This window comes from Macaca thibetana, chromosome 2, assembly GCF_024542745.1.
Source record: "Macaca thibetana thibetana isolate TM-01 chromosome 2, ASM2454274v1, whole genome shotgun sequence".
Taxonomy (NCBI): Eukaryota; Metazoa; Chordata; class Mammalia; order Primates; family Cercopithecidae; genus Macaca; species Macaca thibetana.
In genome coordinates this window covers 145806854-145819960 of record NC_065579.1, presented here as the reverse complement: position 1 = coordinate 145819960, position 13107 = coordinate 145806854, and the positions used below count along the sequence as shown (strand labels likewise).

Below are 13107 nucleotides of genomic sequence, written 5' to 3'. Positions count from 1 at the left end.
GGCTGAGTGGCTCAGAATTTGGTCTGAGAAGTGATGTATCATACGGGAGGTGCCTGCACCCAGAGGGGCTCAGTCAAAAAGGGTTCCCTTTCCTCATTCCCTTTACTAGATGTTTTTGTAAAAATCTATAGGAAAGCATTTATTAAAAGCAGCATCTTCTTTGCAAACACAATGATGACATTTAATATTCCCATAGGCTTCCTTGGAGTTTGGAATCAAATAGAGCTGGGTTCAGGTCCAGACTTCACATTTCCTAGCTGTGTGATCTCAGGCAATGTAGCTACCCTCTCTGGGTCTTAGTTTCCCCCTGTACTATGGAGCCAATTCCCCTGAGTTTCCTGAGGTGGCTGTGAGGATGAAATGAGGTGGCACACAGCAGGGTTGTCATTAGGAGCATCCGCTTATGGCCATTCTGGCAAGCTGGAGCTGCTGGGAACAGGGCAAGGAGTGGGTACCGGCAAGGAGCGGCATGACGGCCAGTTGGATGGAGAAAGCGCTCTGCTTCCTTAGGCCTGTCAGCGTGCGGTCTGCCTCTTCTTCTGCAGGGGGCTTCTTATGTCTCCTCTGGATTTTCTTTCTTCCCTCTGAATCTTTTCCTTTAACTGTGAAATCAAATAAAGGAGATAAGCATTAAGAGGAGACTGTATCTGAGCTGCCACATGTGGACCTGAACATGCTACAGAGATTTGGGAAGGTTCCGGAAGCTCCTAGAAGGCAGGGGTTGTTCTTTGTGTGACTGCCTCTTCCCAGCAACCAGAAGTGGTGGCCAAATATAGATGGCAGGCCCGTTGCCAGTTATATGTAGTAATAAGGTAAGGGTCTCTTATTCCCCGCCTCTGCTAACTGAGAACACAGGTAGAAGAGGACTAAAGTCACCATGACAATGATGCCATAACACACTCAAGGCTTCCTCCAGTCAGCTCTTAATCTCAGCACAGGGCGGAGGGTGGGCTTTTTTAAGAGACCCTGCTCTTAAACAAAAGCCCACAGTCTGAGCCTCAGTAACCTCACCTGTTACATGAGAGCAACAGCACCTGCCTTCTAGGGCACTGAAAAGAGGAAATTAGCAACGCTACATAAAACATTCAGCTCAATGCCAAGCTCAGACCAGAAGGAAAAGGAGATGAGAACACATATAAATCTATGGTCATCAAGACTAATGGGACAGATGAGAAAGCCGAGGAACAGACCCAAACACATAGGGGAACCCAACAGATGCCAGAAGTGGTGTTTCAAATCAGTGGGTAAGTTATATTGACTATCCATATGGGAGCAAATTAAGTTACTGAATTATTTCATGGCATATACAAAATGAATTACAGACTAAGAGTATAAAACAAAAACTTCAAAATCATCAGAAGAGTATCTAGGAGACTATACTGACATCTTCATGAAGAAGGATTTCTTTCTTTCTTTCTTTTCTTTTCTTTTTTCTTTTTTTTTTTGAAACAGAGTTTCACTCTGTTGCCCAGGCTGGAGTGCAATGTCACAATCGAGGCTCATTGCAACCTCTGCCTCCCGGGTTCAAGTGATTCTTCTGCCTCAGGCTCCTGAGTAGCTAGGACCACAGGCACATGCTACCATGGCCAGCTAATTTTTGTATTTTTAGTAGAGATAGGGTTTCTTTTTTTTTTTTTTTTTTTTTTTTTTTTTTTTTTTTTTTTTTTTTGAGATGGAGTCTCGCTCTGTCGCCCAGACTGGAGTGCAGTGGCCGGATCTCAGCTCACTGCAAGCTCCGCCTCCCGGGTTTACGCTATTCTCCTGCCTCAGCCTCCCGAGTAGCTGGGACTACAGGCGCCAGCCACCTCGCCCGGCTAGTTTTTTGTATTTTTTAGTAGAGACGGGGTTTCACAGTGTTAGCCAGGATGGTCTCGATCTCCTGACCTCGTGATCCGCCCGTCTCGGCCTCCCAAAGTGCTGGGATTACAGGCTTGAGCCACCGCGCCCGGCCGAGATAGGGTTTCAACCATGTTGGCCAGGCTAGTCTCGAACTCCTGACCTCAGGTGATCCATCTGCCTTGGCCTCCCAAAGTGCTGGGATTACAGGCTTGAGCCAATGCACCCAGCCTCTTTTTTCTTTTTTTTTTAAGAGATGATGTTTTGCCCGGGTGCGGTGGCTCACTCCTGTAAATCCGGCACTTTGGGAGGCTGAGGCAAGTGGATCACTTGAGGTCAGGATTTTGAGACCAGCCTGGCCAACATGGTGAATCCGGCACTTTGGGAGGCTGAAGCAAGTGGATCACCTGAGATCAGGATTTTGAGACCAGCCTGGCCAACATGGTGAAACCCCATCTTTACTAAAAATAAAAAATTAGCCAGGTATGGTGGCAGGCACCTGTAATCCTAGCTACTTGGGAGGCTGAGTCAGGAGAATCACTTGAACCTGGGAGGCAGAGGTAGCAGTGAGCCCAGATCGTGCCACTGTACTCAAGCCTGGGCTACAAGAGAGAAACTCAGTCTTTGGGGGGAAAAAAAAGAGAGAGATGGTGTTTCACTATGTTGCCAAAGCTGGCCATGAACTCTGGGCTCAAGTGATGATCCCCTCAGCCTTGCAAGTAGCTTGGCCTACAGGCATGCACCACCATACACAGCTGAGGAAGGATTTCTTAAACATTCCTGAAAGTATAAACTAGAAAGGAATAGTTAAATAATTGGTGTACAAAACAAGATACCATAAATCTAGTCAAAGGATAAGTTACATACCCCTGTCTGTGAGGGTTATCATGCATATAACTGGCAATGCACAATCATCCAGATGTAAACACAAAGCTGGCAGATCAATAAGACAATTTTTTTGAACTAACAAAAAAATAAGCAAAGATATGAATAGGAAAATCGTAGAAGAGTGTGACCTATTTTGTCACATGCAGTGCTGCTCAGCCTCACCAGGAGTCAGGAACTAAACCATGTCTGTGCAGAGCAGCAGAGAACAGCAGTCCTTAGGACTGCGAGCAGAGGGGTAAAGAGATGCTGCCTGAGGTCGGGCTCAGTGGCTCACGCCTGTAATCCCAGCACTTTCGGAGGCTGAGGCAGGTGGATCACTTGAGGTCAGGAGTTTAAGACCAGCCTGGCCAACATGGAGAAACCCCATCTCTACTAAAAATACAAAATTAGCCAGGCGTGGTGGCACATGCCTATAATCCCAGCTACTCGGGAGGCCGAGGTAGGAGAATTGCTTGAACCTGGGAGGTGGAGGTTGTGGTGAGCTGAGATCACGCCATTGCACTCCAGCCTGGGCAACAAGAGCAAAACTCTGTCTCAAAAAAAAAAAAAAAAGAGAGAGAGATGCTGCCTGGACAGTAAACTAGCAGCATCTAGCAATGGGGTCGAGGCTCACAGACTGTGCCCCAGGGGTCCCACTGGGCCAATGCCTTGGACTCACATGTGTGCCCAGACACTCACCATGGCAGTGCTGGAGCAAGAAATTGGAGACAACTCAGATCCCGGGCAGGGGGACTGTATGCATGCAGGACGGTCCACCCATAACACATGGCAAAATGCTAACACCTAAATTGTGAATATGTAGTTGTTGCATTTTTGTGTGAACTTTCCTATCTTTATTTCAAAATAAAAGAATGGTTTAAAAACCTCATTGAATGCTTAAAGCACATTCTTTAAAAAAGTGACATTTTTAATCTGGAAAAGAAAAAAGTCAGAAGTTGAGAGGCGTTCACATGTGAAAGTGTGACTCAGTCTTTGTGGACCGTAAGAATAGGAATGAGTTTTCTTCAACTGTATCTCCAGTACCCAGCAGAGAGCCTGGCTCAAGCAGTCACTTCCCTCTGCAGCCTTTGACTGTTGCACTAGAACCAGGCCAGTGTCAGCAAACAACAGATTAACTGATTGAGAGATGAGGAAATGATCTGTAGCAATTACAGCTAAAAGGACGTGAAATGGCCCATCCCAGGAGGCAGCAGTATACCCACTGGCTCTAGATTTTCCCACCTCACACTGGAAACACAACTTCTTAATGAGAAACTGGTAAGGGGATGTAGGCTGAGAATGAGGAAGTCGATTTAGTGGCTTCTGAGGGTTCAGATCTCTTGAGAGTATGTGAATAAGATTACACACTTCTTCATGAGCGGGTCCCATGACACGGAATACTGTGTTCTTCATTCCACCATAAGAGTAAATACTGGGCCGGGTGCAGTGGCTCATGCTTGTAATCCCAGCACTTTGGGAAGCTGAGGCAGACGGATCATTTGAGATCAGGAATTTGAGACCAGCCTGACCAACATGGTGAAACCCCGTCTCTGCTAAAAATACAAAAATTAGCTGGGTATGGTGGTGGATGCCTGTAATCCCAGCTACTCAGGAGGCTGAGGCAGGAGAATTGCTTGAACCCAGGAGCAGAGGTTGCAGTGAGCCAAGATTGCACCATTGCACTCCAGCCTAGGCAATAGAGCCAGGCTCCTTCTCAAAAAAAAGAAAAGAAGGCCGGGCGCGGTGGCTCACACCTGTAATCCCAGCACTTTGGGAGGCTGAAGCGGGCAGATCACAATTTTGGGAGATCAATGCCATCCTGGCTAACACGGTGAAACCCCGTCTCTACTAAAAATACAAAAAAAAAATTAGCCGAGGGCGGTGGCAGCGCCTGTAGTCCCAGCTACTCGGGAGGCTGAGGCAGGAGAATGACGTGAACCCAGGAGGTGGAGCTTGTAGTAAGCCAATACTGGGCAACAGAGTGAGACTCTGTCTCAAAAAAAAAAAAAAAAAGAAAAAGAGTAAATACTTTATCTTTCAAGGAGAGTTTTTACATAAACATGATTCTTTTATGCTTCCCCAACATACCGCATACCTACCCCTACCACAACATCTATCACATAGAATTGTAATTCTTTATTTGAAAGTCTCCATTAGATATTAGAGATTTTCATGTCCCCCATATGCACAACACCGTGGGTCAAAACTATTGTTGGAATGGAATGGATGACGAGGGTGAGTAAATGACATGAGAAGAAATGGAACAAATGGATGGATGGATGGAGATGGATGGATAGAGATGGATGGATGGATGGATGGATGGAGATGGATGGATGAATGAATAAATGGAATGGGTGGGTGGACTGATGAATGGATGGGGATGGATGGATGGGGATGGATAAATGAATGGATGGATGAATAGAGATGGATGGATAGATAGATGGGGATGGACAGATGGATGAATGGATGGATGGGGATGGATGGATGGATGGATGGATGGTAAGGATGGGATGCATAAGTTGAAAATGTATACAGTACTCTTTACTTTTGAGAAACATTTGGTCAAATATGCAAGAATCTCATTGGAATATCCTGAATTTAAAATATTTCATAATTCTTCCAAGTCTAGTTATACTATAAAATTCCCAAATCCTATCCTAACTTACTTTGAGACCTTTGTCTGTCTAATATGTTTGTTAAGCTGCTAAGTGATTCACTCTCAATTAATTCCTTGATCTCCATCATGCTTGCTCCTGCCAAAGAAATGGTTGGTGTTCTTGAAACACTCCATCTAGAAAAGTCACAAAGAGAAAAATGAATGAAGGTGAAAAAAATCAGGGGCCAGATCTGATAATCTATTTACTGATGGACCAAAGGAGAGCAGATTTTTAAAAAACCTTATAGTGCATTCCTCTAACCCAGTGCTTCTCAGTTTTCAATGTGCCTGTGAGTTACCTAGGGATTTTATCAAATAAAATGAAGACTCTGGTTCAGTAAACCAGGGGCAGGCCTGAAATTCTCCATTTCTACCAAATTCCTAGTAATGCTGACACACTTGGTCTGCATTCAAGGTACTAACCAACTCAAAAATATAATGGAAAATAATATATTTTTATAAAAATAACCCAAACTATAAAACATCTAAGAATTCACTTATAGGAATTATCCACAACATTTATAGGCAGAACAAATGAACTCCATTAAAGGACATAAGGGAGGGTATGAATTGAATGAAAGGATATACCATGATCATGGATGAGATACCTTAACAATGTAAAAATGTCAGTTCTTCTCCAAATAATCTATATATTCCATACAAAAACAATTTTTAAAAAAATCAAAATTGTTTAAAGACATGTTCTCTTGGTTCTTCTCATTCCATTTCCCAAAACCACCAGCTGGGCTTCCATTCTCTCCCTGGTCCCCATAGCATCCAAGGAGTCTCCTTCTCCAGACCCTTAGGCTACCAGAGGCCCTAAAAGCAACTGAGCTCATGCAGGATGACTGGAGACTCAGGAGTCTGAAGCTGTGGGTTGGAATCCCAGCTTAACCAGGAATTCTGGTTTATCACTTTGTGTAAATCATTTAATTACTCAGTCACTTTGTGTAGTTATTATGAGGATCAAATGAGATAAAATAATGCATGCAGAAAGTTTGATGTGCAACATATACTCATAAACACAAGCTGCCCTTTCCCTGTTCGCTTAATTTAGCCTGGATTGCATGAGCTCCAATTTAACTGGATTTACTAAAAAACCTACCATGACTCACAGTAGGGCTAGTACAAGAGGAGCTCCACTCCCACCACCCAAAATGTCGTTCAATCCTTACTGAACCGTGGAAGAATCGTCTGTTTTGGGGGACTTCTCATATTCCTCACTGTTCTTGGAAGAATTTTCGGGCTCTGCTTGGTGAGAACCTGAAAACAGTAGCAAATATTTCTAAGCTTTTTGTTACATGCTAGTTCACTAAGAAATGAGGGCCCCAACCCATTTCTGTAATGTCAGTCTCTACGCAGAAGGCCTGGGATGTGGGAAGCACTCAGTCAAAAAGTTTGTTGTTAATAAGTGAGTAAACGAATAAACACAGACTAATATTTGATTATTTGGATAAATGGAGTCAAGAGGAGACCTCCAGTTCCTTACATAACAGCCCACAGAGAAAAAGAAGAAAGTCTATTATCTATTAAATGGTCCATTTCAGTCCTGTTTACATTAGAGAATAATGAAAACAGTCCCAAGTTCCCAACCATAGGGAATGGTTAGCAAATTACAGTCTGCCGAGAAGATGAAATACTACATAGTCACCACACTACAATGTTACATAGATTGCTCCTTGTGATGAAATTGTTTTCCCTGTTTGTTTTATATTTTTATCTATTCACTGAATTTTCTAAAAACCATATACACAACTTCCACAGTCAGAGAAGTTTTTGGGACCGGGTGCAGTTGCTCACACCTACAATCTCAGCATTTTGGGGGCTGAGGTAGGGGGATCACTTGAGGTCAGGAGTTCAAGACCAGCCTGGCCAACCTGGTGAGGCTGGTCTCTACTAAATGGTTTCTACTAAAAATACACAAATTAGCTGGGTGTGGTGGTGGGCGCCTGTAATCCCAGCTACTCGGGAGGCTGAGGCAGGAGAATCACTTGAACCCAGGAGGCAGAGGTTGCAATGAGCCAAGATTGTGCCATTGCACTCCAGCCTGAGGGACAAGAGCAGAACTCCGAATCAGCAAGGAAAAGTAAGCCATGCAGCAAGAGCAGTACAGCTGTGTGGCAGGATGAGCCCCACCCGCCTCCACTGCCAACACACGGGAGGGACGCCCATGCAGATGCACCACCCCAGCACACCACACGACCACTTTCCCTGCCATTGCCTTGCACTCAGCTTATCCACTAAGGCCTTCTCCGCTCACCTTGCAAAGACTTTGGGTGTTTTTCTACTTTTTCTTGTTTTCCTGGTGGATATTCCTGATTCGACTCTTCTTTGACAATGTTGGCATTCTCAATGCCCTGTTCAGAGAATTTTCTCTGATTTAAAACCAAATGTCTCACTTCTAGAATGCAGGAGAAGAAAGGATCATTGACTCAATCAATCCAAAATATTTATTGAATAACTACTATGGACATTTCTTGGAGACACTGGGGGTTTGGTTTCAGACCACACTAAAGTAAGTATCACAATAAAGTGAGTCACACATTATCTTCCCAGTGCATATAAATTATGTTTATACCATACCATAGTCTATTCAGTGTGCAACAGCATTACATCTAAAAAAAAAAAAAAAAAAAAGTACATACCTTAGTTTAAAAAATACCTTATTGAGCCAGGTACAGTGGCTCATGCCTGTAATCTCAGCACTTTGAGAGGATGAATTGGGAGAACTGCTTGAGCCCCAGAGTTTGAAGCTGCAGGGAGCTGTGACTGCACCACTGCAGTTCAGCCTGGGTAACACAGAGAGATTCTGTCTCTTAAGGAAAAAAAGAGAAAAGGAAAGAAAGTAGGGGAGGAAGAAAGGGAGGGAGGGAAGGGAGAAAGGAGGAAAAAGAGAGAGAAAAAATACTTTATTGCTAAAATATGCTACAGGCTGGGCACAATGGCTCATGCCTGTAATCCTAGCACTGTGAGAGGCTGAGATAAGAGGATCACTTGAGGCCAGGAGTTCAAGACAAGCCAGGGCAACATGGTGAAACTTTGTTTCTACGAAAAAAGAAAAATAGCTGGGCATGGTGGCATGCACCTGTAATTCCAGCTATTCAGGAGGCTGAGGTGGGAGGGCTGCTTGATTCTAGGAGGTCAAGGATGCAGTGAGCCATGATCACACCACTACACTGCTGCCTGGGGGACAGAGCAAGACCCTATCTCACACACACACACACAAAAGCTAACACTCATCTGAGCCTGCGGATAATCATCTTTCTGCTGTGGGGGTCTTGCCTCGATGTTGACGGCTGCTCAGTGATCAGGGTGGTGGGTGCCGAGGGCTGGGTTCACCTCACCATGAAGTTGGCTGCATTGATCGACTCTTCCTTTCATGAAAGGTTTCTCTGTAGCATATGAAGCTGTTTCATAGCATTTTTCCCACAGTAGAACTGCTTTCAAAATTGGAGTCTATCCTCTCAAACCCTGCCACTTCTTTATCAACTAAATGTGTGTACTATTCTAAATTCTCTGTTGTCATTTCAACAATGTTCACAGCCTCTTCACGAGGAGTAGATTCCATCTCATCTCAAGAAATCACTTTCCTTACTCATCCGTAAGAAGCAACTCCTTATCTGTTCAAATTTGATCACAAGACAGCAGCAATTCAGTCACATCCTCAGGCTCCACTTCTAATTCTAGTTCTCTTGCTATTTCCACAACGTCTGCAGTGACTTGCTCCACTGAAGCCTTGAACCCTTCAGAGTCATCCATGAGGGCTGGAATCAACTTCTTCCAAACTCCTGTTAATGTTGATGTTTTTACCTCCTCCCATGAATCACAGATGTTTTAAAGACATCTAGAATGGTGAATCCTTTCCGGAAGGTTTTTCTTTTCTTTCCTTTTATTTTTATTTATTTATTTATTTATTTTTGAGATGGAGTCTCGCTCTGTTGCCCAGGCTGGAGCACAGTGGGGCAATCTTGGCTCACTGCAAGCTCCGCCTCCCGGGTTCACGCCATTCTCCTGCCTCAGCCTCCCAAGTAGCTGGGACTACACGTGCGCACCACCACGCCCAGCTATTTTTCTGTAGTTTTAGTACAGACGGGGTTTCACCGTGTTAGTCAGGATGGTCTTGATCTCCTGACCTCGTGATCCACCCGCCTCGGCCTCCCAAAGTGCTGGGATTACAGGCATGAGCCACCGCACCTGGCCTTGTTTTTTTTTGTTTTTTTTTGTTTTTTTTGTTTTTTTTTTGAGACGGAGTCTCGCTCTGTCACCCAGGCTGGAGTGCAATGGCACGATTTCGGCTCACTGCAACCTCCACCTCCCAGGTTCAAGCAATTCTCTTGCCTCAGCCTCCCAAGTAGCTGGGATTAGAGGCGCCCGCCACCATATCCAGCTATTTTTCATATTTTTAGTAGAGACAGGATTTTGCTCTGGATTAGGCTTCAGCTAATATTGTGGCTGGTTTGATCTTCCATCCAGACCATGAAAACTTCCTCTGTATCAGCTATAAGGCTGTTTCACTTTCTTATCATTTCTGTGTTCACTGAGTAGCACATTTAACTTTCTTCTAGAACTTCTCCCTCACATTCTCAACTTGGCTGTTTGGCACAAGAGGCCTAGCTTTCAGCCTGTCTAGGCTTTCGATGCGGCTGCCTCACTAAGCTTAATCATTTCTAGCTTTTGACTTAAAGGGAGAGATGTGCAAGGCTTCCTTTCACTTGAACACTTTAGAGGCCATTGTAGGGTTATTAATTGGCCTAATTGTGGTATTGTTGCCTCTCAGGGAACAGGGAAGCCTGAGGAGAGGGAGAGACAGGAGAATGGCTGGTCACTGGAACCCTGTGTTCTGGAGTCAGAACACACACAGCATTTATCAGTTAAGTTCACCGTTTCACACACATGCAGTTTGTGGCACCTCCAAACATTTACAAAAGTGACATCAAAGATCACCGATCACAGATCACCAAAGCAGGTATAAATAAGTGTGAAAAATCCAAGAATTGGGGCTGGGTGCGGTGGCTCTAGCCTGTAATCCCAGCACTTTGGGAGGCCGAGGTGGGGCAGATAGCGAGGTCAGGAGATCGAGATCATCCTGGCTAACGAGGTGAAACTCCATCTCTACTAAAAATACAAAAAATTAGCCGGGTGCAGTGGCGGGCGCCTGTAGTCCCAGCTACTCGGGAGGCTGAGGCAGGAGAATGGTGTGAACCCGGGAAGCGGAGCTTGCAGTGAGCTGAGATTGTACCACTGCACTCCAGCCTGGGCGACAGAGCGAGACTCCGTCTTAAAAAAAAAAAAAGAAACATCCGAGAATTACCAAAATGTGACAGAGACACAAAATGAGCACCCGAGGTTGAAAAAACGGCATCAATAAACTTGTTCGACACAGGATTGCCACAAACCTTCAAATTGGAAAATGCATGATCTCTGTGAAGCCCAGTAAGGCAAAGCACAATCAATCAAGGTATGCCTATAAGTGACAGTCATCTTCCTCTGAAGAAGATGAAGCAATGGATAAGGCCTCTGTTCTCCTGGAGCTGCTGCCTAGGAAGCTGCCTCCAAATTCCAGGAAACCCAAAACAATAAGCACACACGTCTGGGACAGGCACACATGTTGAGGTTCTCAGACCTCAGCAGGCCAGCAGCCTCCTCCAAATGTGAGCATTGAGCCTGTGACATGCGCTGCTACGCTGGCTCCTAGCATTCCACTTTAAGGAGGGCAGTAACATTCCCCATCTCACAGATGAAGATCTGACACTGAAGTAACTTTCCCGTGGTCAGAGAGGTGGTCCTTAACAAAGCCAGGACTGCACCCAGAGTGCCTTGTCCCCAGCCAGGGTGTCAGCTCCTCAATGCCCTTCACTTCTATCCCTAGAGGCCTCAGATACACATGGCAGCCACCAAGAATGGGGAGGATAATGAATAAATGGAGTAAGTGAATTGACAAATGGAGATGAAAGATGCTACAAGAAAGAAATGGAAAAAAGGAGGTGAAATTGGATTCAGTGCTGAAAAATAGACAACACTTTTTGGAGAAACAGATGAGGCTGACAGCCATGGAAGAATGCCCAGCTGGTTTATCACGAGGCCTTACCATGAGAGAGAGCCGCATGTCTGCAGGGACCAGGAGGTGGGCTGTGGTGTGAAGGGGCAGTGGCAGTGAGAAGGAGTCTTGGAAACAGATTGTAAAGTGCCTTCAAGGCCAAACCACTTGGTTCTCTAAAGGCCCTGGGGCAGCCATGAACAGCTGCAAAGCAAGGCAGCACCAGGACCGAACGGGAGACAGAGAAAGGCCATGCCACAGCGGCCGGAGAGAGAAGGGGGAACAATCCTGGGTGCAGAGAAAGCCAGAGGGCAGGAGGGAGAAGACAGCTGGGCAGAGAGCTCCCAAGAACAACAGGTGGGGGATACCCACTGGGCACCGGGTGGAGGTGCCCAGAATTGAGAGCATAGGAGTAATTAAATGTGACTGGGGGGCTTTGAAAAGAATGCTGTCTTTGTCCAGTCCTGAGAAATCCAGCAGATGAACAGATTGAAGGGAAAAGAAATGCTGAGTGTGATGGTGAATACTGAGTGTGATGGTGAATACTGAGTGTCAACTTGATTGGATTGAAGGAATGCAAAGTATTGATCCTGCATGTATCTGTGAGGGTGTTGCCAAAGGAGATTAACATTTGAGTCAGTGGACTGGGAGAGGCAGACCCATCCTCAATCTGGGTGGGCACCATCTAATCAGCTGCCAGCGCAGCTAGAAGAAAGCAGGCAGAAGAACATGAAAGGAGCTGACTTCCTGAGTCTTCTGGCCTTCATCTTTCTCCTGTGCTGGAGGCTTCCTGCCCTCAAACATCAGCCTCCAAGTTCTTCAGCTTTTAGACTCTTGGACCTACACCAGTGGTTTGCCAGGGGGATCTCAGGCCTTCGGTCACAGACTGAAGGCTGCACTGTCGGCCTCCCTACTTTTGAGGTTTTGGGACTCAGACTGGCTTCCTGGCTCCTCAGCTTGCAGACGGCCTATTGTGGGACTTCACCTTGTGATCATGTGAGTCAATACTCCTTAATAAACTCCCTTTCATACATACATCTAACCTATTAGTCCTTCCCTCTACAGAACCCTGACTAGTACACTAAGTCAGGTTGGGATATGTCCTTCAAGACCAGCAGGCTGAATACTAACAAGTTCTGGAATGTGACCTACCAGGCATCCAATAAACATCCTATCCCCTTCATAATATGAGACAGAACTCTTACAGTATTCCTGTGCTTCCAAGAAATAAGAGTTTCTGTAAGAAATCTTTTTAAGTGAGAAAAGGCAGGACTTAAGACAACATGTACACTAGATTCACAGGAAAAATGTTAACAATGGCTATCTCTGGACAGGAATCACGTGGTTTTAACTTTTTCTCTTTTTTGCTAGGCGATTTCTAAATTGTTTTACAAACTGAATTCGCATTTTTTTTTAATGGGGAAAAACTTATTTAAATAAGAAGCAGTGATGCTAAGCTTGGGACAGGGTTCAGGAAGGAGCAGGTGCTGTCATTGCAATGTTTCACAGTGCTAGGCATAGTGGCTCACACTTGTGATCCCAGCACTTTAGGAGGCCAAGGCAGGAGGATTACTTAAGACCAGGAGTAAGAGACCAGCCTTGGTAACATAGTAAGACCCAATCTCTAAGAAAGATAAAATTTTTAAAGTAGCCAGGTGTGGTGGTACATACTCGTGGTCCCAGCTACTCAGAAGACTGAGGCAGGAGGAAT

The 13107-nt window shown here is 45.2% G+C and overlaps 3 protein-coding genes across 17 annotated transcripts in view; 1 reads left to right on the top strand and 2 right to left on the bottom strand.

Moving 5' to 3' along the window:
- COPG1 (COPI coat complex subunit gamma 1) overlaps positions 1-13107 on the top strand; it is a 583372-nt gene that overhangs the window by 256991 nt on the left and 313274 nt on the right. The window lies entirely within an intron of this gene.
- Positions 1-13107, bottom strand: part of CFAP92 (cilia and flagella associated protein 92 (putative)) — an 83072-nt gene that overhangs the window by 55235 nt on the left and 14730 nt on the right. For 14 of the 15 annotated variants that reach the window (XM_050781600.1, XM_050781609.1, XM_050781601.1 and 11 more), the window contains 4 exons: positions 7620-7760; positions 6535-6622; positions 5370-5494; positions 456-602 (listed from right to left, as the gene is read on the bottom strand). In XM_050781600.1, coding sequence (XP_050637557.1) covers positions 456-602; positions 5370-5494; positions 6535-6622; positions 7620-7760 — 501 coding nt within the window. The remainder of the gene's footprint in view (positions 1-455; positions 603-5369; positions 5495-6534; positions 6623-7619; positions 7761-13107) is intronic. The other variant, XM_050781606.1, reaches the window with a different exon arrangement.
- Positions 1-13107, bottom strand: part of RPN1 (ribophorin I) — a 359024-nt gene that overhangs the window by 341433 nt on the left and 4484 nt on the right. The window lies entirely within an intron of this gene.